Genomic DNA, 26,190 nt, shown 5'->3' on the forward strand with positions numbered 1-26,190 from the left:
TATTCAACCCTCTTTTGTTTGGATTGCTTTGGCCAATTGTTCTTTCAAGTATTTGCATCTTTGGTAGAGATGATTTTTTTTGGCAAGTAATGTCGTTGAGGCCTAGCGCACACTGAAGCTCATCCGCTAGCTAGAGCCGCGCGATTAATCGTTAAAACATCTCGATTCAAACACCTGTGTGATCTTATTCCTAAATGACAACGATTTACATGTGTCTATTAAACCTTTGACAACATCACATTAACATTCAGATCTGTGTTTGATCCAAAGAGAGAGCAGTTGTCATGAATGAAACACATTATTTATGTCTTACAATAATTCAGAAGAACTGGGATACAAGTTTATAGTTCAGATATAAACACTGATGTCTACGGTCGCGATCAAAAGAGAGAAAATCCTCAACTTTTCGCTTCAAATAGCGATTGAATGGATTACATCATTACACCAGTAGGTGGCGACAAGTGAGAACATTTATTTATCATTGAATAATCATTCAACAGATTCATTAAAAATGCTGATTCATCCAGTAATAAAACAAGGGAAGTATTTATGAATGAGTCATTAATTAGCATTAGCATGACTAGCTGCAAATAAACCATCGCTGCATCTGAAATCAAATACTTCCCTACTATATAGGAAAAACATGATAATGACAAGATGGTGGATGTAGTCCAAATTTAATTCATACTCCACACAATCATACTATATAGAACGTACTTTAAGTTGCGAAGCAAGTTTCAAACTAAATTTCAGACACAGCGCATATTTTGTGGGTTTTAAAGTCTACATGAAGCACTTACGAGTCATTTTATTATGTAACGCGATTTTTATGAGTGAAAAAGTGGGCGGGGCTTGATTTGATCAGTTGGCCAGTGATTTGATGATGTGAAGTGACAGTTGGTGTGAGAGGGGGAGGGGTTGGAAAATAAGAGTGTTTGGTGATGTCATTTTTGGGGCGGGGCCTTAGAGTAAATTAGTGCCCGCCCACTTTTTCAGGGTTCCTGGACTATTTTTCCCATTCATTTTCCCCTTAAACCTACAGTATGGAATTTTTTCGCCGCTAGGGGTCGCTAACCTCTTTACAATAACAAAGGCGTAGTTTGATGACGCAACATTTGCTAATAATTATGGATCTTGTCGTCAACGTCAAGCCGACCGATCTAATAATGTTTATGGATGACTGAATACATCGATGCTTTTATCATGACTGTGATGTGAAGCAGTTCGGGATTGCTAAGAGACAGCTATCAGCTCCACACGCGACGCGAGTCCCGCGGATATAAAAGGAATATGGACATTTCGTTCTACCGAACTACACGCAAGTGCAGAATTACTCCTCACAGGTCAGTTTATTAGACAAATTAAACTTGTGAGGGAACGCAGCGCTGTTTCACTTGGTCAAATATTACACTATCACACTAAACTGCATTTGAATGTGTTGAAATTGATGTGTTTGTTTATCTGTATGAGACTAGCAGTAAGCTAGATCAACATTAGAATAACATACAGATCATATTCTAACATTTTATCATTGTTGAACTATATAACATTGATTAGTTTTATGTAAATGTGCTCACCTGTTTAATAAAGTACATGTAGGAGCGGTCGAAGTCTCGGACGTGGAGCTCTCGTTTATATACTATCTATGGGAGCTCTCGGCATCTCGAAAACACCGTGCTGATATTGATTCTCGTTTTAGTTCTCCTTTTTTATCCAAAGTCTGCTTGCCATGATCCATAATGTTTGAACGAAACAACAACAGCGTGCAAATAGACATTGCAAACTAACGTTACACAGTTGTCTGCGTCTGTCGCCTTGGTTACTATCAGAGGGCTCTGGTTGCCATGGCAGCACGAGCGGAAACCAGGGAGAACGCGTATATGACGCCATGGACTGCGACAAAACGGAAATAAAGAAACGTGCCGTGTCTTCGAATTAAATTAAAATTTCTCCTGGTTTGAAAGTTGTTGGAAACAGTCGGGATAATGTAAGTACACTCTCAGAAAATAAAGTACGTAATTGTACCTTTAGGGGTACAATGGCTTGTCACTGGGGCTGTACCCTCAAGGGTACAATATTGTACCTTAACCTTTAAAAGAAACGGTACATATATGTACCTTTTAATGCTTTTTGACCCTCAAAAAGGTACATATATATATACCTTGAGGTCCAATAATAAGCCCTATGGGGTACGTTAGTGTAGATTGTACCTTGGGGGACAGAAATGGACTCCTACTGTACCCCTATTTCTGACAGTGTACACAACTAAAAAAAATATATAACATAGATATAGTGATTTTTGCTATTTTTAAAGCAAAAAAGTTACATATTGTGCCTTTAATTATTTTTCTTTAAAAACTTAATTAAATCGTTAAAAAGCCATGAACCAAACCAACCAGTTCTGAGGTGAATTTAAACACTACAAACTTTGATTTGAAGCAAAAAAAGTATTTGAAAATCGGACAAAAATACAGGACTGTACTTAACGGCTAAAAATGGAGAAATATAAAAACAACATAATTTTTATGTTGCTTGCATAAAAATGTATATTTTGAAAAGTTGTTTTAAGTTAAAGCTTTTCGTCCAGTATTTATATTCTATTTTATTTCTGCTTTATTTCAACGTCTTATTTCAAGTTAGCGTTAAAAGTTATCATATAAGTTAGCGTTAAAAATCAATGCCGTTATGTAAAAAATGGATGGGACTTTTACTTCCGGAACCAGGCCATTGTATTATACGAGACGTGGAAAGTGAATTAAGAAAGTAAGTTTTGCATCAATTTTGATTTTTCACGTTTACTGAAGGACTTTTGTCAGCCATTTTGTGCGCGACTCTCTTTGATGTTTAAGACTTACGAATGTACAAAAAGTCTCCGGATACAAAATGTGTATGCTGGAGTGTTTTTAATCTTTACACATATTCAAATATGTCACATCAGGTCATCCAAAAGTACATTGTAAAACACGATATACAATACACAAACACTTAGCAGATTTTTGAGTTTAATAGCTACACATTAAATGTGTACATATAAGTAATTCAACGGTGTCAATAAGTGATGATTCATATATACACAAGCCATTCGTGTCACAAGATCTCATTAATCGTAAAAGATCATTCATTTCACCTGTAACACGATGTATAACACAAAAGGCAAAAACAAACAAAGGCTAGGCTAAGCTAAGCTAAGCTAATGTCTGCTATCATATACTTGATTGTAATGCTTTTAAAAGTCAAATATATAATGTAAAACTTAAAAGATTGGGTTAACCCCTAGTTAGCTATACAGATCGGTGAGAAATACAGTGTAACTGACTTCGCAATGCTCTACACACTTGAATGTTTGCGTTAGCCCATCGTTTAGCCGCGAATACCTTGACCTTCTCCATTCTTCCTCGGGATCAGTGTGGGAATTGGGAGGATTGAGTATATGAAAACAGATGACAGACGTCACAGATCAACCTCTAAGATGTCTTGACTTACTCTGGGGGGGGGAACAGAGGAGGAAAAGCATGTGCTCGTGTGAGATAGCGTTAGCATGTGAAGTCTAGCATTTGTTGCTAATGGTTTTCTGTAAGGACTGGATGTAAATAAAGGCCTCCTGAGATGATCCGGTTCACTTTTCTTCCACAAATGCCAAGAAATATCCGAAACCATGTAGTTTTCAGGCCTTACCTCTAAATCCGCCCGTTCTTGACGTCTCCCAGAGCGCCCCACACTTCAAACAGAAAGACGTCGGGGAAACCGAAGTCGCCCAGAACGGAGTCGAGCGCCTCTGCGAAATCATCCGGGTTCTGCTTGTTCTTCCCGGCTTCCACTATGGTCGTCGCTGTAGGACACGAGCGAGATACGAAATCAAAAACTCCTCCAACAAAGTGATCTGTGATGCGGTTTCCTGTGTTTGTGACTATATATAGAGGGTTTACATCATGTTACGACTTACATTCCTGCCTTTCTGAAGACAGACCAAAAATAAACGTTACTCTGTGATCTGAAGTTGTCGGGTTTTTTTTTTTGGAATTATGAAGTTCTCTTTCACGCTTTAACACACAAAAACACAAATTTATAACCAAAAATGCTTGTTTTGTTGAGTATCCTACTTGTAAGCACAGTCTTAAATGAGTCTTAAATGCGTGTCAGATCCGTGTGCGTCTGGTCTTAAAGTGACAGCAGCCTAATAAACCTGCTGAAGTCTGTCATTAATGTCGATCAAAGAACAAAAGAAAAAGAGAAAATCACTCACAGCTTTTGACTGGATAACTTTTGTAGCTTTAATAAGGACTAATCCATATTTAATTGATCATTTCTGCAGTGAAGGCTGTGAAGTGTTTGATAACTGTATTCAATTTATGTATATTTCCTATACCTGCTAAAACAAATTTTTAAAATATACTGACTTTATTTAATGTGAAATAATTTTTTAATGATTGACAGCGCTAATATCTAAATATATATATTTATTATATAATCATATATATATATATATATATATATATATATATATATATATATATATATATAAAATACAAAAAAGGCTTTCTGAAAAAAACTTTACTCTGTAATCTTAAGTTGATTTTCTTTTGGAACGATGGAAATTTTGTGTTTTTGTCAATTTTACTATATTTTTTAAAAAATATGTCTATATAATATTTTTGCAATTTTTGTTATTTTAGTAAATCAAGTTAAACTAAATGATAATGAGAATTTTTTTGACAAAAAATGATGAGTAGCTGAATAAAATAAGTTACATATTTAATTTAAGTTAAGTCTTTTAATATTTAAGTATATTAAGTAACAAAATTATTTTAATTACATTACATAAGTTGTTAAGGTTTATATATATATATAACAATGAATTAAATTAGATATGTATTAGATATTATATATATATATATGTTTTTAAGTGGTTTATTTGCCCTGAGATATAAATAAAATAATAAATAAATATAATCAATTAATTTATTATTCATTATAATACATTTTGTAATACATTTATTATAATAAATAAAAAATAAATACATAATATATATATATTATATATATGTGTGCATGTATGTGTGTGTGTGTATATATATATACATATATATATGTATATATACATGTATGTATGTGTATATATACACACACACACACACACACACACATATATATATATATATATATATATATATATATACAAAAAATAATTAATATATATATTATATATATATATTTGTTTTTTTAATGGTTTATTTGCCCTGAAATATAAATAAAATAATAAATATATAAAATAAATAAATGTATCTATTTTTATAATACATTTATTATAATAAATTATATATATATATATATATATATATATATATATATATATAGAAAAGAAAAAGAAAAAAATATATATAAATATGTATGTGCGTGTGTGTGTGTGTGTGTATATATATATATAAAATACAATAAATTAATTAAAAATCTTCACATGTTATCGCTATTCCTGCCTTGCTGAAGACAGTTCAAAAATAAACATTCCTCTGTAATGGTTTATTGATTTTCTGGAATTGTTCCACATCCCAAGGGTCAAGAAATGCTTCCACTGATACTGATACTGATGATGTAATGCAGAGAATTCATGGGAAATAAAGGGCCGTTTTCCTTTTACGGGAAGATCAGATGCTAAAGGCCTCAGATGGCCTCTCACCGAGTTCGAGGTCGCGTATCCCCATGTAGCTCTCCAGAAGATCATCCACCTTCCTCATGGCCTTGTCCTCGAACTCACTGGGCTGGTGGGAGACACATGGATGGAGAGATGAGTTGAAAGAGTTTAGAGAGCAAAAGTTGTCCTGGAGTTTAACGCTGAACTCACCATTTCCTCGACGGTGGCCGAGCCTTTGGAGCGCAGACGCAGAGTCTCTTTCCCGCTCACCATCTTGCCCTCGCTGGACTTGGGCGCTCGCGTCCTCTGGCCAATCATGTCTGATACACACACACACACACACACACACACACTTCATTTTAAAGTGGGCGCAACAGGAAAACAGATTGAATCATCAATAGCAATTGATGAAAACAAATTCCTGGCTTCAGTTCCTGTTTATGGATGGGAAATTTCTGAGCAAATGTCCTCTGGGACAGCTCATCTCTGGCATTCAGTCTGTTACTATAAATGTATATTTTATTAAAATATTTCTCTTCTTTGCATTATTAAATCATATTTTATTGTACTATATCGATGTATTATATATATGCATATATAAGACTATATTAGACTATTTTATGTTGTTTTATTATTGTGTTTATATCAAGGTTATTACTAAAACAAAAACATGTTTGTTCCTTAAAATAAAATAAAATGTAAAAACTTTTTAATTGACTTTAATATTATTTATATTAATATTAAATTACATATTTTGAATACATATGTAATACATATTTATAATATATATAATATGTTAATATTGATATGTTGTAAAACTATTTTTATACATTTTTGCTGTTATATTAATGTTTATTTTTATTTATACTTACTAATATTTATCTTAATATATACTGTTATACACACACATACATTTTGTTACTTAAAAAGAGAATAAATAAAACTTATTTTTGTTACTTTAAAAAAAATATATATAAAAATATATATATATCACTATTATATTATATTTTATATGTTTTGTTTTATTATTGTGCATGTATATATCAAGGTTATTACTAAAACAAACATTTTTTTTACTTAAAAAAAATGTTAACCTAAACTTTATTTAAATATTTATATATATTATAAATCTTAAAATATTATTTATAGTAATATTCAAGTATATATATACTTTTTAATATTTACGTTATCTAATAATTATTCATATATATTTCAATTAAATGTTAAAATAGGTTGTACAAATAGCTGTACACATTTTTGCTGTTAATTATATTAATGTTTATTTATATTTATACTTAGTAATAATTATATTAATATAAACATATGCATATTTTTTTACTTAAAAAATACTTAAAAATACGTTTAAATATTATTTATATTCATTAATAATATATATATATATATATATATATATATATATATATATATATATATATATATATACATTGTAATATGTTATGTAATAAATACTAATGTAAAAGTAGTTTTATACATTTTTGCTGTTAATTATATTCATATTTACATGTAAATACTTATAAAGGGAGAGATCCCTTTAATTATAGTTAGCTACTGTATTTTGTGGTATAAATGCTTTCAGAAGGTTAGCTTGACTTTAGCTTTAATTAAGTGTAGTTTGTAGCTGGAGAAGCAACTTTTAAAATTTTGTCAAGACACCTAATTTACAGTAAATTACGCTAAACGTTAAAAAAAAAACTACAAAAACTAATCTAAACTAAAATCTAACCTAACCCACAGTCATGCCACTGAAAAGTATTCCACATCACTACCTTTAGTTAGCTAGCAAGCTACATTAGCGTCAAATTAGCCAGAGCTGGCTTTGATCATCCACAAACACAGAGTGAATTCAGTGCGCGTTCGGGAGTGTAATTACCCGCCTTTCTCTCACAAAGGCTAATCCATCACTCTAAAACATCCAATTAGCTAATGCTATAATGATAATCAAAGGCCTTTCAATTATTAACAGCAGTAATTTGCTGTCACAGAAAGCAGAAGCCGCTACGCTCGCATATTAAGGCTAATTCTGAATTTGCTCAGTCTGTCGAGCGTGTCGAGGTGTAGAGATGGAGATTAGTGTTTGTTTTCAGACCTGTGGGAGGAAAACCACCGGGTAATTATTACTATTTACTGTACAGAGACTGTAATTATGGCAGGAGGGATCAGACCTGCGGAGCAAAGATACTTAAGCTCGTACACCTATATCAATATGTAGATAAAACACATTGTGACTTTCTCAGGCAGTGTGTGTTTGTTAAACCGAGTGTTTCGTGACTCTTGATGTCATAAACAGCTTCCCGTCAGCCTCGCTTTAAACCCGGGAACATTTCCTTTGACAAATCATGCTGGAAATGTGACTTTCCGTTTATTTCTGTGATTCATAACGGAATCCAATTATAAAAGTACAATTTCAGGAAATCTCCTCTTCAGGATTTTGAGTTACTCCTATTTCCTTTATGGCCAGGTCAAACGATTCTGCTAAATGACATTAATGTGTTTGTGTTCATGAGTGACTCAAATGCGACAAATGTGTGTTCTAACCTACTCATACGACTCATATAGCCTAAAATTATTTCCTAAAAATATTATGTAAAATATTTTTTATACTCATTAAATTTCATCACTTTTTCCACTGTTTGACCGCATGATGGCGCTGTACTCTTCAATGTAAGGTATCTTTTTTTATTTGAATAAAAATTGTGTGTGTGTGTGTGTGTGTGTGTGTGTGTGTGTGTGTGTGTGTGTGTGTGTGTACTTTTTAAATAAATATGAACATAGCCTTGCTACTCATGTATCCTCCTAAATAACATATTTGTATTCATGAGCATAAAAAATATAAATTCATTCGTACTTAAGATTTAAATATTGCGTTTACATATGTACATATTTTAAAATAAATACATTTATAATTATTCATTTTAAATTATAATGAACAAAGTTAGCAGTAAAAGAAATATTTAAATAGGACATTTCCAAACAGAAGCGTGTTATTCACAGTCTGACCACACGATGGCGCTGTGCTATAATATAAAAGCTCTAGCGTGTTTTGTCTACATGGTTCATACTAAGTAAACACAACCAGCAATAGATGACAACCAATCCATTTTAAATCATGTGTATTCTCGTTTTAAGAAACAAGCAGTCAGATTTGCTTGCTGACAGCAGATATGATATGAGATATTAATATTCGGACTCACCGAACGCTTTCTTGGGCTCCACCAGGCGCAGGGTGAACGGCGTTCCTCTGGTTTGTTCCTTCAGCATCTTGGCCACTTCATAATGTCGACATCCCACAATGCTCTGGTCATTCACGGCCTCGATGTGATCGCCAACACACACCGTTTTTATCCTGTCAATGGTGCTGTCTTCCTTTATCCTCTAAAAGAAAAGATTTGCCCTAATATAATGTCCATCATCTACATATAAAATACGTTCTCTGAACGTTCTGAGACTTTCTTTTAAAGTATAACCCGGAATTCAAAAAACGTTCCATGGAACCCGCGTTTGAAATTAACTTTTTCACTCACCGGACAATTTGGCTACTAAACTTTAAGTTACCGGCCATTCAGAACTTCTATAGCCAAAAAAAAGAAGAAAAAAAGAAAAAGAAATAAACCAGATTAACTGTGAGGTTGTTAATCTATATAATTTGGATATCATACATTCATTTCTTATTCAAACAAAATCCTGTCATCCATCTCCTCTCTTCCTCTTTCATCCACATCCTTTTCACCAAAAATGTGTTTTAGGTGGACAGATCAATACAGGACAACATCAGAAAAATGTAGGATGTTGGAAAATATCAATGTCTTTTCTGTTCACCAAATGCTTTTTAATCTTTAATCTCCGTTCAAGTAAGCCAAATATGAGCAGATGCAATACGCTGTAATATATCATGATTTACGAGTATTTGCGCTAAATCTGCTCAGATTTGTCTTACACGAACTTCCCCATGAAGTGAGTAAACATAATAAGTAACACGCCAAATTGGCTCGTGATTTGACAGTGTTTCCCGCCACAGTTGATTTTTACCCGCATTTGGCGGGTGTTCATTTCAAACCCTGCATGGAACGTTCCATCAACAAACGTTCTGAGAACGTCAAATAACTCTGAACGAACGTTCTATTGCTAGAATAGCGTTTGTTAATAACTTTTAAGATAACTTTTTTGCCAGAACGTGTTGTGTTTGTGTAGGCCTATTTAAACATTATATAACGTTTTTTTTATTAGAACGTCCCATGGGTCACGTGATCACTAACACCCACTTTAATGAAGGCGTATCCCGCGCCGTTGTCAGTGATGGTCAGTCCGAGGGCGTCTTCTGTCTTAATGACCTCCACCTCTTTAGTTTCCCCTCTCACATGCGCGAAGATGAAGTCCTCCAGTCCGATCTGGCCGCCCAGCAGCTTCTGCATGTCCACTTTATGGGAGTTTAGCGTGCAGAATAGGATCTTTGTTGGGTGGGGAAACAGACAATGTCAGGAGATTTAGGCGTAGCCTACTTTTCATCTAGAATATTACTAGTATTGAGTTTTAGGGAGTTAGCATCGATGAACGTTGATTAAAACATGATCTGTATAGTCCTATAAAACTTTTAACTATGCTTTAACATATGCTAATCCAGTTTGCTAGCTAATCTGGCAGTGTCTGCTTGTTAGTTTTGTTTTATGTTTGTAGGCTACTAGTCTTAATATGTGCCGCAAAACTAATGACATTACATATTTTTAGCTTTTCGCATGTAGAAATGTGAGTAACGCATACATGTGTGTTTTATAGCGAACGCTTACATGACCAGATAAAGTCTTTCTTCATGCTAAACTTTCGACTCAAACTGAATGTTTGTTTTGTTGAGATAATAACTCACTTTTCTAGCCTTGACCTCTCCCTGAAATGTTTTGATAACAGGTTTTTTCCAAGGACATTTCCATGACCCTTTTGTGATTTTCACAATAAAAGTAAACTGGCCGATTAAGATCTGGTGATAAATAAGCAGTGGTCTTTTCTTTAAGATTTCCTTCTCTTTGGAGATAAACATAACTTTTATGTAATGGATCATGCTGCCCATTTTTCAAACTGATCGGTTTATGTAAATAATACTAAAACCATTATATTAGAAAATATATGTGAATATACAAATGTATAATATGAATGATATTATTGTATTTACATGACAAGTTTAATGTGTTTTTTTTTTTTTTTTTTTTTTTTTTTTTAATAGGCATAAGGATGGAATGGAAATATTTGAGTATTTTGGCATTTTTTAATTTATCCATTTATGTTTGTTTTTTTTTTTTACTTTTGCTAAGCAGTGTAACGTAAAACATATTTATTTATTACTAGCCACTTTAAAATATTTATTTACTTACTTACTTACTTATTTATATATTTTTTATTTATTTATTAGCCACTAGCAAAATATGAAAACTTGTAACATTGTTTATTTGTTTGTTTGTTTATTTATTTATTCCTCCTTGTTTTTTCATTTACTAGCCACTGGCATATAGGAAATTATTTTTGTAACCAAATTTATTTTTTATTTTTAATAGCTATAATGATCAAGATAAGTAGTGGACTGGTAATATATTTTATAGCAAGTTTACAACCTTAAGAGCAAACTCCAACTGAGAATTGTGTCCTTTGACACGAAAAAGACACTTTGATAAGCATTTTTTTATTATTATTTTTATTTTTGTAACTTTTGCTATGCAGTGTAACGTTAAAACATATTTATTTATTACTAGCTAATAGCAATATAAGAAAATGTTTATTTATTTATATTTTTTTAAATATATTAGTCACTAGAAAAATACGAAAACTTGTAACATTATTTGTTTGTTTGTTTATTAATTCCTCACTGTTTTTCTTTTACTAGCCACTGGCATATATAACCAAAATTAAATTTAAAAAAGTACATTTTACACTTTTAAAAGCCATATTGATCAAGATAACTAATGGAATGGCAAAATATTTTATAGCAAGTTTCAACCACCTATATGTAAACAAGACGTTTACCACCTTAAGAGCAAACTCCAACTGAGATCTCAAGAAAAAAATGAATTTCGTCTTTTTTTTTTTTACACGAAAAAGACACTTTGAGTCTGAAATGACAGTAAGACTCGCGGTACCTCCGAGGCCGAGATGTTGAAGACCTCTGCGATCTTGGCGTAAAGCTCCCTCACGTTGGTGAACCCGTGAATGCGTCCCGTCGGGGATCCGTGCGCCAGCTGCGTGTGAAACACCAGTTTGGGCCTCGGGCAGGGAGCGGGCTCCAGCGGTGGGGCCGACGGGACGGTTCTCTGGCTCTCCTCGTCCTCCGCTGAAGCTTTGGAGTCCTGCGCATCGGGACTCATGGCCTCTCCGTTCTGCATGGGCTCGCGGTCGCTCGTCGCGTTCTCCGAGTCCTGCTGCATGGTGAGGAGCGTCTGTATGTGTCTGGCGTGTTAAATTAAAGATGAGGGTAGCCAGGCAACGCTGCACAGGTGAGCGGTTTCGGGCCCTGCTCAGAGGAAACCCAACACCACTTGAGCTGGAGATCTTGTGTGTGACACTGGAGAGCAGGACGAACACCTGAAGTGAAGCGACGCGACCATCTGGAGACCATCTGTCCGTGTGCTGGCGACAGGGCCGAGGCTCACACCACACACTCCAGAGAGCCAGCGCTCGTGTGTTTGGGCTGCGGGGGGGGATCGGCTGGTTGTTTCATTGAAGGAATAGTTCAACCCAAAATAAAACAAATTCTGCTTTGTCGTTCTCTCAAAGCTCTGAAATGGGTGAACTAAAAGTTGTGGTTTTTTAAAACAAAATTTTGGGTGAACGATCCCTTTAAAGCCGACAGAATGATAGACAGAATGATAGACAGACAGACAGATAGACATAGATAGATAGATAGATAGATAGATAGATAGATAGATAGACAGACATAGATATAGATAGATAGACAGACATAGATAGATAGATATACAGATAGATAGATAGACAGACAGACAGACAGACAGATAGATAAATAGATAGACATAGATATAGATAGATAGATAGACAGACATAGATAGATAGATAGATATACAGATAGATAGATAGATAGACAGACAGACAGACAGACAGATAGATAGACAGACAGACAGACAGACAGACAGACAGACAGATAGATAGACATAGATAGATAGATAGATAGACAGATAGATAGATAGATTTAACTTTAATAACCAGTAACCAAGTACCTACAAACTATTCAGAACATCTGAGCAACCAGAAATGTTTTATCTATGTGCTAAACAACACGTTAGCATTGTGGAGGTGACAGCTGCCAAAGGTCCGTTCACACACTCCTCAGAGAATGTAAATGTTTAGCTGATGTGGATTCATCTTACGACCGAGGAATATTTCAGCTCAAGCAATTCATTCCGGTGAGAAAGTAACTTGAGAATATGTTTTAGTGTCTTGTCTGCATTAATGATATTACGTCTGGCCTCTTTTTTCGCCTAAAGCAGTGTAGAAAGAAATAAGTCTTAAAATCAATAACGGCCAGCGGCATTTAAAGCCAATGTTGGACAAAAGCCAATGAGTGTTTGCAGCATCACAATTATGCTGAACAAACTGGGCTCATTAAAGGGATAGTTCACCCAAAAATGAACATTACCCCATGATTTACTCACCCTCAAGTCTTCCAAGCTTTATAATGGCAGTGAATGGCTGTTTCTGTTTTGAAGTCCATAAAAGTGCTTCTATCCATCATAAAAGTGCATCCGTCCATCATAAAAGTGCATCTATCATCATAAAGTGCATCTGTCCATCATAAAAGTGTATCTATCCATCATAAAAGTGTATCTATCATCATAAAAGTGCATCTGTCCAACATAAAAGTGTATCTATCCATCATAAAAGTGCATCTGTCCATCATAAAAGTGTATCTATCCATCATAAAAGTGTATCTATCCATCATAAAAGTGTATCTATCATCATAAAGTGCATCTGTCCATCATAAAAGTGTATCTATCCATCATAAAAGTGCATCTGTCCATCATAAAAGTGTATCTATCATCATAAAAGTGCATCTGTCCATCATAAAAGTGTATCTATCCATCATAAAAGTGCATCTGTCCATCATAAAAGTGCATCTGTCCATCATAAAAGTGTATCTATCCATCATAAAAGTGTATCTATCATCATAAAGTGCATCTATCCATCATAAAAGTGCATCTATCATCATAAAAGTGCATCCATCCATCATAAAAGTGCATCTGTCCATCATAAAAGTGTATCTATCATCATAAAAGTGCATCTGTCCATCATAAAAGTGTATCTATCCATCATAAAAGTGCATCTGTCCATCATAAAAGTGCATCTGTCCATCATAAAAGTGTATCTATCCATCATAAAAGTGTATCTATCATCATAAAGTGCATCTGTCCATCATAAAAGTGCATCTATCATCATAAAAGTGCATCTATCCATCATAAAAGTGCATCTATCCATCATAAAAGTGCATCTATCATCATCTATCCATCATAAAGTGCTCCACAGGCTCCGGGGGGTTAATAAAGGCCTTCTGAATCGAAGCGATTAGTTGTGTTAGAAAAATATCCATATTTAAAACTTTATTGACAAAAATAACTGGTTTCCGGCAGAAGGCCGTACGCAAGTCAACTTACAGCACAAGAGTAACACTTCACAATGATGGATAGATGCACTTTTATGGACTTCAAAACAGAAACGGCCATTCACTGTCATTTAAAAGCTTGGAAGAGCCAGGACATTTTGATTGTATTCGTCTGAAAGAAGAATGTCATCTACACCTAGAATGACTTCAGGGTGAGTAAATCATGGTGTAATGTTCATTTTTGGGTGAACGATCCCTTTAAATGACAGAAGTCTCCATGAGGAACGTCCAGAGGTCAGATGACCTGATATCTGTCCTGTTGTTGGTTCAGTTTGAGTGTAACCCGAGCCACAGTCGACGACTCCATACACTGACTGCACACACTGACACACACTCTGCACCCGCTATGTTTTATGCATAAAAGGGCGTATGCAGGTCATGAGATGTCATGTGACACAGTCATGTGATCAAAAGCAATGGTGTGATCTGAGGAAAAAATGTGTTGAAATGGAATTTTTGTGCAGAAGAGCATGATGTGATTACCAGATAATGAAGCAGTGTTTCCTGCCATTCTTAGGAAAAACAGATGATAGATAGAGAGATAGAGAGACAGACAGAGACACAGACAGACAGACAGACAGATAGATAGATAGATAGATAGATAGATAGATAGATAGATAGATAGATAGATAGATAGATAGATAGATAGATAGATAGATAGATAGATAGATAGATATTCACTATATTCTACATAAACTCACAAGTGTCGCATAGACCAATTTATATGCAACCTGTTAATGTATTCATTCTATTTTTAGTCTATTTAATCTCAAATCCACCTCTTGTGATTATTTAGACACACATAATGTGTTGAAGCTCATGACCGTATGAAAACATGCAAAAACACAAGCCCAGTCAGTCAGTAAAACAGACGCACAGTGTATAATCAGCCATTCACACTAGTTCCCCACCCAGACTACCACCACGTTGCATGCGGACACGCGTCCTGTCCATAAAAGGGCATGGGTGGAGTCCAAACTCGAGTGCCGCGCCGTGATTGGGCGGCGTGACTGATCAGATGCGCGCTGATTGGCCAACAGCACTTGGTCCGATTTTGTCTCATTTTGTTAATCAGGCCGCGCTCATGGGACGCCGGAGAGAAACCGGATCATCGCATCCTCGTTAAACGGCGTGTTTTTGTCGGCGTGTGTCGGTTTGTGTAGAGGAAGAATGCTGGAAAATAAGAGGGAGAGATTGAAAACATTTCTGAGAAAGATCGACGAGAGCGCCATATCGCGAATCAAGCATTTAATGAAGGAGAGGTGAGTGACCGTTATCAGCTGTCGACATCCTTTAATATGCGCAGCGCATTTAAATATGTTAATGTTGTGTTTATATTATAACTATAAAGTCTTAGTGTGTTTGCTATGATCAGATTATGTGATGTGTACGTTCTGCTTTTATATAGGTCAGAAGGATGTTGTTTTATAGTCACAATCCACCGTGTGTGTGTGTGTGTGTGTGTGTGTGTGTGTGTGAGAGAGTGTGAGAGAGATGACATTATTGCTTCCTGATGACTGTTTTATCTTATTCAAATATAGATTAGAGACCATTTAGTTGCTACTCCATGTGTCTGTATAGTATAATTATGTTTGTATAGTCTAATTATGTGTTTATCATTTTTCGCACTAACTTGTTTTACACATAAAATACCCATATCATTATTGTTTTATTTCATTTCCTTTACTGTGGTTCTTCCATGGTACAGTGATGACATTAGGTGTTAATACCATGGTATTTTCTTATTTAAACCACATCCCTTACAAAAAATTTACCATGGTTGTGCTTTCTGTTTTTCGTTAGCCTACATTTAACTACCATTCAATACTATTTCAACAATTTAATTACCATGGTGTTATTTAATGCAATCACTGCTGTACTGCCAAAGTATATTTTTGTTACTCTTAATAATACCATGTTTTTATGTCATCACGGTTTTCATATGCACCACAATAATACCATAGTTTTTGACATGTACCATGCCACTATGTATGAACTATGGTATTATCATAGTGTGTATAAAACATTGTGTATAGCTTGTCATCCACCTTGTAAACCTCCAAGCGCATAAACACTAGCCTTGCAGCATAATGTAATATCTGCCTTTTATGTGTACTCATGTGTCCATGTTGGTATTAGAGTTGTTAAGCCGGTATTGTAAATGGATCACATCCCTCATGCTAATGTACAGGTATTACTGAGCTAGTTTTAGACTAGAGCTGATTTCCCTGCCTCACATTTTCCAATCGCTGAGTTATTTATGACTGAGGTCCATTCAGTCATTGGATGGAAAATATACCTATATTATACCAAATCAGTCCAGAGATATTCTTATACCTGTGTAGTGTGATCCTCATCTGTGATTGTGACATAAACAAACCAATCTTCATCACAATTATGCTCTAAATTCATAACCTTCATCAAGGCGTGAGTTTGCCATTCACTTGGGCAATTTAAATGTGAATTGACCTCTTTCTTGGCCAAACTGTTTTGTCTTCAATGGTGTTTCTAGATGTAATTTGGAGCAGGAATGTGTCATAATCAAATTACGGCATGCGCTAAATGCCGTCATTACATCACAATGCCTCGTGAGTGGTTTAGATTGAGAAGCGTTTCTCCAGATGATCTCATGGGCCCTCCATTGTATTGGTGGTCCAACACATGTGGGTCGTGTTATCTGTCGGTGCTCTATTTTTAGCCCGAAAAGCTTGTTCCAGGTGTGGGAAGGTTGTCTGGTCTAATTTTGCTTCCCACTGGAATTGTGTTGGCTTCTCCAGGCCTTGTAAAGAAAACTATGGGCTCACAATTCCTTGACCGCTTATCGTTCACATAGATAACCGGTAAAGGACATAAAGCTATAATTGTGGTCTTGCACAACTTCTTTGCAAACTGAGTCTAACACAAGAAAACGCTAACTTTATTTTGATAGAGTTCAGGTAATTCGGGTTAGTCATTTCCCCATGAGTAATCTCAACAAGATCGCTTTGTTAATTTTAGATTTCTTCTTTAGAAGCTTGAAGCGACATGTGGCTTCTAGGTAAATTTCCATTAAATACATAATTTCCCAGCAAAATTCTTGAAAATTCTTCTCCAAAAGTCGAACGAACGTCTCGATTTCGCCCTGAATTGGTGAAATCCACTTAAAATAACCCATGATGTGTTAATGACCTTGACCTCTACTGAAGAGTTGAATTTCCCCAAACATATTTGTGCCAAAAGACCAAGATATGATCAGTTTCATGTGATTCTCGGGTGGAATTTCCAGTCGTCTTTTGGACTGGATTGGTACGTGGAAAGAAAGACTTCTTTCTGTTTAGAACAGTTACACTGAGGAAGTGAGACTGATGCATTCAAATCACATGACTTGCACAAATGTCCTCTGTTGTGAAGGGTTGGCCCCCTTCCACAAGTGGCAAGCTGTTGTTTGCCGACAGGGATTGGTGTTGGCTCTGATCGGACCATGTGGCTCGATGGATGTCGAGGCGCAATCCTCATCCTACGCCTTTGTTTGTAGTCATTAACTCTGGTTTCAAGATTACACCAGTTTTTAAGAGTCCCGCTTAGAGTTTAACATGCCAAGTGCCCTTTTTTTCATTGGGTAATCTTGATTCTTGAGACCAAATCCTAGTGTAGTTTGGAAGCTTTATTTGTGCTTTGTATCTCAACCCTCTCCTTGTAGTTTCTATGTTTAGATTTGTTTTTTTAGAGGTTTAGGACTTCTTGTGGATGAGTCCCTATATGGTATAGCTCAACAGAAGTTATAATGTGGTTAACACATAGGCCTAACCGTTTCTCTGCACACACCCACTCAGATCATTTATCACACCGACCTTCAATTCTTTACATGTGGTTTGACCATATTCTCTCTGTTTCCGCTCTAGTCCATTCATTTTGTTCGCTGGGAAATACATGACTTACTCAACTGGTAAACTCCAACTTGAAAATGATCTATGGTTTCCTGGTGTGCAACGCTGGCACAATTCAAACTCTGATTTACATGTTGGCTTCTTGGCAGCAAACTTGAATCGCATTCAGTCGACAGTTCCTCCCTTCAATCCACCAATGGTGATCTAGTACCCTTGTGTCTTTCAGAGCATGAAGATCTTCTGCTTATGTAATGAAAACTGACCTGATATTCTCAATATCATGTTATGCTGATACTAGTGTGCTCCAAAAAACACTCACTTAATCTTCTGCGTTAGAACATGGCGTCTTGTTTTATTAACCAAAGTACAGAATGCACTGAGGAGTGCTGAGAAGTGCAGAACTTGAGACAAAGACTTGAAGACTCTGTTTTTTATGGCCTGGACAAGGATCTTCAATGATTCACCAATGAGCTAATGCGTTTTTCATTGTCAGACATGAGCGTTGAAAGCTTGTGTAATGTACATTTGGCCAGGGATGATTCATAATGATTTGGTTTGTCGTGACACAAGGAGGTCAGGGATCAGATGGAGAAAAGGTTCAATGCTTATTGAACTGGATCTTGTTGTGGCCCACATCTTAAAAGTCTGAATTACCAGTGTACAAGCATGACTTTAGTCAACTCTGATTCCTAGTGTGTTTTAACTGTGTATTAGGCTATTTATTAGTTGGCGCTCCTTGTATCTGTACTGAGAAAAGTTGAACTTTTAACAGAAATCAGAAGTCTTGGTTGTTGATTAACTTTTATGCTGTGTCTGAGTACCATTATGTTTTTCACCCATGTATGATTTAGCATTTGTGTAGATTTGGCTTTGATAATTTAATTATAGCCTAATAGCTTTTTTGCACTCTCAAAATCAGAATCTGTTAGAAATAGGGGTGTAACGATACCCTCATGTCATTCGATACATATCACGATATGATATTATCGCAATACTCCAAGGCATATGGTAAAAAGGTTAACTTTTTTTTTTTACTGTTGATTAAATTTGTTATTATATTGTGTGTGTGTAAATGAATATTCTTGGACTTGGTGCTGAAACTCAAAGCACAGGACAATAGAGACGCCAGAATAACAATATTCATGATTCTGAAGCTGAAAATACTGAATTATTTTAGATGAATATGCTTGTGCTCTGACTAGATCTATTTAAAGTAATGTAGGACCCTTTGTACTGGTAACATCAGACATTCGGCATTATCAGAACCCACAAATATTCCCCCATTGCATTATTATACATTATATTCAACATTAGGCTATATATAGTAGGTTAATGTAGTACTGACACTAAAACTCTGAAAACTCACACAGTATTTTTTTTAACCAGGCCTATAGCCTACACAATAAATATGTTACTTAGGGCTGGGAGAAAAAAATCGATTCACCTAGGTATTTATTTTTTTATTTTAGATTTCAAAATCGATTTTTTTATTATAGAATCGCTATTAATTCAAATTAAATAGCTTTATTTTTGTCCTTGCTTATGGATGAGATCGACAGAATTTAGCCACTTTCGTTCCAACAGAGGATGAAATGTGTCGTTATCTATGAGTGTTGAGTGACGTAATATAAGTGGACGAGTGAAAGCGTCGTGAGACTGAATGCATTGAAAAGCCCTCGCGCTACTCATATACTGAGAGAGAGATAAGACAGTAGAGCTGCATGATTCATCTTTAAAAGACTGTGATCTCCATTCAAACACCCACACGATCTTCTTTCATTTCGTCTGTCTATTAGACCTGTGACAATCATATCGCAACATTCAGATCTGTGTTTTGCCGATGACCCGGAGAGAGTCGTCATGAAACTGCAGTCTTATCCTCATAGTATCATTATTTCTGTGATACAATAGTTCAAATGATCACAGAAGTACTGGGATAAAGGTTTAAAGTTCAAATATAAACACTGATGTCTACGATAGCGATCAAAATCTAGTAAATCAGCTTTTGATAATAACTTGGCGCTTAAAATAACGCATTCATCAATTACATTGTTCCGCCAGTAGGTGTCGACAAGTGACTGTTAAAAAATGTATTTATTGAATCATTTGAGAATGTAGTATTGTATGATGCTTCTAAAATAAGTCTTTTGTAAATATGACTCATCTTATACATCATGTACAGTCTGTATAAGTGTATGATTTAACTTTTCCTGATGGTCTAGTGTACAAAAAAGAAAAATCGCAATACATATCGTATCGGCACCCAAGTATCGTGATGGTATATCGATAGGTGTATCGTCCCAGCCCTACTATCCATGATACATATTGTTGCATTTTTGTATTGCGATGTATTGTTACAGCCCTAGTAGGAAAGCATATTCAGGTTCAGTTCATGCTGAAACCTTGGAAAAGAAAAATGTTCTTTCTAATATACAATTTGCTTCCAATATTGGTCCGATCTTTGCAAAGAATTGCCTGGTGTTGTGGAGGTCTTTCTTTAGATGTCCTATGGGTTTGTTGACCATCCACCCCATCACAAAGACAATAGGTGGGCCTTTTGTTTGGATGTCTTCAGTAGTTTGCATTCTTTCAATGGTATTTAAATGGGCTATTATGGGATGCCTCCATCACCCACTCCTCCACTGGTTTCCAAGGAAACCCCAGCTGGTGAGCGGAGTGGGCCGGCGGAGGATTGTTTTAGCCCTCCCTCGGCTACAACTTTAACTTCCTTGTGCTCCATTATCTCAGTTTTTGGCCTGATCGAGCTGCGCTTGTGTAACGGATCAGCTGTAAAGCAAACCTTTAGACCTCACTGCTCAGTAACTGGTTGAAAGCCATTCAGGAAAGACCTGGGAAGGCGATGGACAGTGAGAAGGATTCGAGTCGCTTGGACACGGGTGTGTGTGAGGATTTGAGAAGGTAGGAGATGATTGTAACGCGGTCTCTGGGATATATAGTCGTGATTGGTGTGGGAAGCAGCTGGGAATACGTCATTGATCCGACATGCTTGGGGGGTTTGATTTGTTATTGTTCCTAGTGGATTGACTCTGAACAACTGGGAAATAGGCCTGTGTTGTTGCTACTTTTGAACTAGAAACACATTCACTAGTTCATGGGAATCAAATTCCGTCTTTATTCGTAAAGGAAGCAAGAAATTCATTTTCGTTTTTAGTCATTTCCAAAGAATGTACTTTCACTCTCAGCACAAAGGGAAGCATGGTGCAAGTTTATTGCTGGGAACTGGCCTTGAACTTTAACACATTTCCTTGTTTGGCATGTTTATGAAGCTTCTCATGCCACTGTTTGGTGCTAGTTCAAACCAGATGAGATATCCATCGAGAAATGCGCGTTTGCTCTTTATCTTCAGCGTTTGAATGAATCAGCAGGGGATATTCGATGCTAATTGTCTTCGTTTTCAATCACTGCGTGTCTTGCGGCTAAATAGAAGTTGCTGAGGCTCGCTGTACATGAGATAATGTGATGAAAGCACAGCGTAATGGAGTTAATGCATGTGTAAACAACATTTAAGTGTGCAAATAGGATCTCTAGATCCTTTAGTATTGTTATAATGTCAATGATACCTATTAAAAAGTCAATTTTCCAAATGTCAAACCTTACTGTTTGAACAGGGTGTTTAAATTATATAATGCTTGGCAAACAGTTCAAATGTTTTCATGTACAAAAGACTTTCTTTATGCTTCTGAGGACTGTTTCTACTTGTGTTTCTTGTAAACGTCCACACCGGGGCGGTAGATTCCCTGAATGCCTCCATTTGGCCAGAATACACAACTCGACCTCAGGCTCAGACGTGCAAGAAACGCCTCACAGATTGGCTTGGAAATTCTCTCTTGACTGAAATTACAACTGGAAAGCGAACTGTAAGAAATGTGGTTGAGGGTTTAGCCATGTGGTTTAAGTTCTGGGCAACTCTAAAAAACACTGGGTTAATTGGGTGTTTTCAACACACGGCTGGGTAAATATAGGACAGAACACATGTTGGGTTAATTTTATCCAGCAAATTGGGTTGTTTATTTAACACAGGAAAATGGGTTGATTTTAACCGGTCACACTTTATTTTACAGTGTCTTTGTTACATATGTTACATTCACTGTAGTAATAACAGTAAATTATGCATAATTACATGCAAATAGCCCTCAACCAAACCCTAATACTACCCTAACCCTATAGTAAGTACATGTAGTTGCTTAATATTACACAGTACTTAAATATATAATTACACTGTAACAGTGACACCTTAAAATAAAGCGTAACACTTTATTTGACAGTGTCTTTGTTACATTGTTGCATGTATTTACCATAGTAATAACAGTCAATTTTGCATAATTACTTGCAAATAACCCTCAACCAAACCCTAATCCTAACCCTATAGTATGTAGTTGCTTAATATTACTCAGTACTTAAATATATAATTACACCGTAACAGTGACACCTTAAAATAAAGTGTAACCAAATAAAGTGTAGGCTAACCATTTAACCCAGCATTGTAGAGTAATTTTTACTATAATACTAGCTTTTTTTTCTTTTTTTTTTACTTCATACATGAATTAATGTCTACGGATTGACTAAAAATACTCCTTTTTAATAATAAAAATAATTCCTTTATTTTCAATCATATTTTACAGTATAGTATATTTGATAAACTATAAAATACCTGCGTTTCACTCATAGCCGAAATATGCTGTGACTGACTCAATAGCCCGTCCATAAACAATCAGTGTACGGTTCTGAGAACATATTTTAACATAATACGTATTTATATAGGCTACTGTATATTTCTAAATAAAATCATAAAATGTTATGCAAGGCATCAGGCGTTTCCATCACGTGACGAGATTGACGTGACGCTCGTTTAGGTGACTCACATCGCGCCCCTGTATGTTGCTTTGTAGAAGATGAAACGATATACAGAACAATAACGTATTTATAGATACAAAAAATGTACACAAACCTGTATTTTGCAGAAGACACGCACCAGTTTGACTCTTCTCCTGAAGAGGTCGCAAAAAGCCCGCGGTAAATAACTCAACCCCTGGGTCATTATATCTGACCCAGGAGCTGGGTAACACAAAAACTAATTAAAATTACCCCCCAAAAAAAAAAAAAAAAAAATTAACCCAAAAGGCTCTGCCCAGGATTTGGGTTAAAAAAAAAACTTGTGATCTGACCGTCACTAGGTGTTTTAAATAGTTTTTTGCAATACTTGTTTTAATTTCTTAAATGCATTTCTGTCACAGTGCGAATTTTCCCCCAAAAGTGTGAAACGTACTTTTACGTTTTGTATCTAAGTTTTATTAATAGTATTTTTACATGTAATGTTGTTGTTGTTTTGTTCTAAGACCTTTTAAACTCTCAAGTTTTGTTTAAGTTCGTCGTTTTTAATTGTTAACTTCCTCGTACAGATGCGAATTTCGTGCAGTCTGTCAAACTTGCTCATTTTACTAGCCTGGGTGCCAGCCCGAACCCCGCCCACAATATTTTTTGGTCGGGAAGTTCGGTCTGGACTCGCTCCGTTGAGGAGCTATTATGCCCGAACAAAAATGTTCGGACCAATCAAATTGTCAGGGCGGGCTTTATACGATGATGGACAGATGAGCAACGGTAACGTAATCACCCACGTGACCAAAGAGCGCTTGATTTGAATTAGTTTACAACAAAGACGACTGCAGCTGGAGAATTGAGATTTCACGAGTTCACATTTACAAATAAGTCAGATAGAATAAATGCGTATATAAGATTTCACGAGTTCACACAAATAAGTCAGATAGACTATGCGTATATGACGTGCTGTCCGAGGGCTGTGGGCTCGGTAGCCATACTCCCCCGTGTTCCTGGTTGTGAGAGAACAAGACAAGAGTGAGGATTCGGGGTGGTGGAGGGACCGAGGGATGCTGAAAAACTGTCAAGGAGTGTTAGGTAAGTTGACAGAGTGAATATGCTTCCTCATGCTGATATAGGGTAACGTTAGACATGGTATTGTTTGATGACAAGTTGATATTGGATTGATTATTTGTACGTGCTCCCCCCGGTTTATGAAACATCATGTGTAGATTCCGCCATCGCGTCCGTTATTGAAGATATCCACAGCGCATTCATTTTAAAAGAGGAACAGAGAGCCGCGACATTTTGTTGGTTGAATATGAATGAAGAACATGCGTCATTTACTCCGTTGCTCTGATTGGTTGTAGGTCTATCCAATTGAGTGCAGAGTTTTTTTTTTTTCCTGGTTCGGTTGAGACGCCCCATAATCAAATCTCTATGGAGCAGTCTCAGACTCACATTCTGACTAGAATATGAGTATGACGAAGTCAGGCTATCATTTTACCCCAATAGAGTGAAATTGAAGAAAATTTAAGTTTTATTATTGTATTTTTAACTTTTATTTTATTTATTTTTTTATAAATCCTTTTAAATCTCAAGTTTCATCCAATTAGTTGGACAAAAGTTTGTTGTTTTTAATTACGTTAACTTCCTCGTAAAGATGTTCCGTTTTATTGCTTCTGTAGGTCAGAACAGAAGTCTCAATCTCGTAATTAAACAAAATGATATAATTGCTACTTGAATTAAAAGACAGTAAGCAATGATATCTGTGCGTTATTTCCTGGTGTTCCTACATCTTCATATGTTGATACACCTTAGAAATGTCTTTAGCGATTAACATTACTCAACATTTCTCATCTGTGGCTCTTTGTACCGTCCACTTTTTAGGTGTGTATCCTGTTGTGAATGTGTTTGTGCACCATATGCATGGGTTTGCTTTAATATCCGAAGGTTTCAAGACAAAAACAACCAAATGAAAGTTGGCTAAATTCTCTCAAATGCGTCAGCTAATTCTAGCCAGTCTTAAAATACTTGTTTCCTTGTGTGTCGTGACTTTTCCCCTACAGATGAACTCAGGAATGTTTCCGTCGTCTTTGAAAGTGATTAGTCGTCATTACGCCCAGTGTAGCCAGAAGCTGATGCATAGCTCGCGTGTCTAAGTGCTGTTATTATACATCACATGGTGTCTTTTAGCCTATATATTTCAGCAGTCATTAATCTGAATGCTGGGAAAGAATAAGGACTGTTTTGATTATGTGACCCTGGACCACTAAACCGGTCACATGGGTCAATTTTTTTAAATTGAGATTTATACATCCTCTGACATCTGAATAAATAATCTTTCCAGTGATGTGTGGTTTGTTAGGATAGGACAATATTTGGCAGAGATACAACTATTGGAAATCTGGAATCTGAGGAAGCAAAAAAATCAAAACATTGAGAAAATCTCCTTTAATGTTGTGCATTTATGTTCACGATTGTTCTACATTCACTCACAAAAATACATGTTTTATATATTTACAGTAGGAAATCGATAATTTTGACCCATACAATGTATTGTTGGCTATTGCCACAGATATACCCGTGCGACTCGTGATCCAGGGTCACACATGTGGTTTACATGTAGACACCAAATTGGATGTTTTAAGCTAGATGTTTGTGGTTTTACTTTCGAGTTTTATTTCCGGCAGCTTTCTAGAATTTCAATCATTGTTTCATTAATTAATTTTTTTTTTTTTTTGAATTTTTAGAATTTTTTTTCTTTTTTTTTTTTTCCTTTTTTTTTTTTTCTTTTTTTTTTTTTGAATTTTCTTTCTTTATCCTAATGGGGAAATTAGTTTAAACTGTCATGGTGCTTCACATATAACACACTTAATACATACATCCAAATACTCACAACTACACAAAATACATCAAATAAATAAAAAAGAAGTGAGAGAGAAGGAAAAATAAGAGAAGGAAAAAACGGGGGACAAAATAATAATAATAATAATAATAATAATAATAAAGGCATAGTCCGCTTTAAGATGTTTTGTAAATTATTCCAAGCATTATTATAGCCTTTTTTCCCCTAGCTCTGTTCGAACCCGAGAAACTTTAAGATATAACGAATCATTAGAATGAAGATTTTAGTGAACGTTTGTGTTAGAAACGCAGAGAGACTAATAAGATTGAATTAGTCCACG

At 35.6% G+C, this 26,190-nt stretch overlaps 2 protein-coding genes across 4 annotated transcripts in view; one reads left to right on the top strand and one right to left on the bottom strand.

Annotated features, from left to right (window-relative positions):
• Positions 1 to 3,356: 3,356 nt before the first annotated feature.
• On the bottom strand, positions 3,357 to 12,168 carry gipc3 (GIPC PDZ domain containing family, member 3). Its single transcript, XM_079891037.1, has 7 exons — positions 11,770 to 12,168; positions 9,910 to 10,095; positions 8,842 to 9,022; positions 5,840 to 5,949; positions 5,675 to 5,756; positions 3,676 to 3,829; positions 3,357 to 3,484 (listed from the first exon to the last, which is right to left on the bottom strand). Exons 1-6 carry the CDS (start codon positions 12,052 to 12,054, stop codon positions 3,678 to 3,680), a joined length of 996 nt encoding a protein of 331 aa, XP_079747163.1. The 5' UTR covers positions 12,055 to 12,168; the 3' UTR covers positions 3,357 to 3,484; positions 3,676 to 3,677.
• A 3,001-nt stretch (positions 12,169 to 15,169) lies between these two features.
• The window catches only part of LOC307170046 (GRAM domain-containing protein 2B), a gene marked incomplete at its 3' end in the record, with an annotated part of 20,359 nt that continues 9,338 nt past the window's right edge, over positions 15,170 to 26,190 (top strand). Inside the window, exon 1 of one of the 3 annotated variants that reach the window (XM_079891038.1) lies at positions 15,170 to 15,562. In XM_079891038.1, coding sequence (XP_079747164.1) covers positions 15,471 to 15,562 — 92 coding nt within the window. In that variant the 5' untranslated portion in view covers positions 15,170 to 15,470. Of the gene's footprint in view, positions 15,563 to 20,873; positions 21,086 to 26,190 lie in introns of those variants that run through there. The other 2 variants (XM_079891039.1, XM_079891040.1) reach the window with 2 other exon arrangements.

Source organism: Squalius cephalus (genome assembly GCF_949319135.1).
Source record: "Squalius cephalus genome assembly, chromosome: 13".
Classification (NCBI taxonomy): domain Eukaryota; kingdom Metazoa; phylum Chordata; class Actinopteri; order Cypriniformes; family Leuciscidae; genus Squalius; species Squalius cephalus.

Excerpts from the sequence above, each read along its gene's own strand:
- gipc3 (XM_079891037.1), bottom strand. The coding sequence starts at position 12,054 with ATGCAGCAGGACTCGGAGAACGCGACGAGCGACCGCGAGCCCATGCAG. Across the intron at positions 5,950-8,841 it reads GGAGCCCAAGAAAGCGTTCG|ACATGATTGGCCAGAGGACG; the intron begins GTGAGTCCGAAT and ends TGTGTGTATCAG. Across the intron at positions 5,757-5,839 it reads CGGCCACCGTCGAGGAAATG|CCCAGTGAGTTCGAGGACAA; the intron begins GTGAGTTCAGCG and ends GTCTCCCACCAG.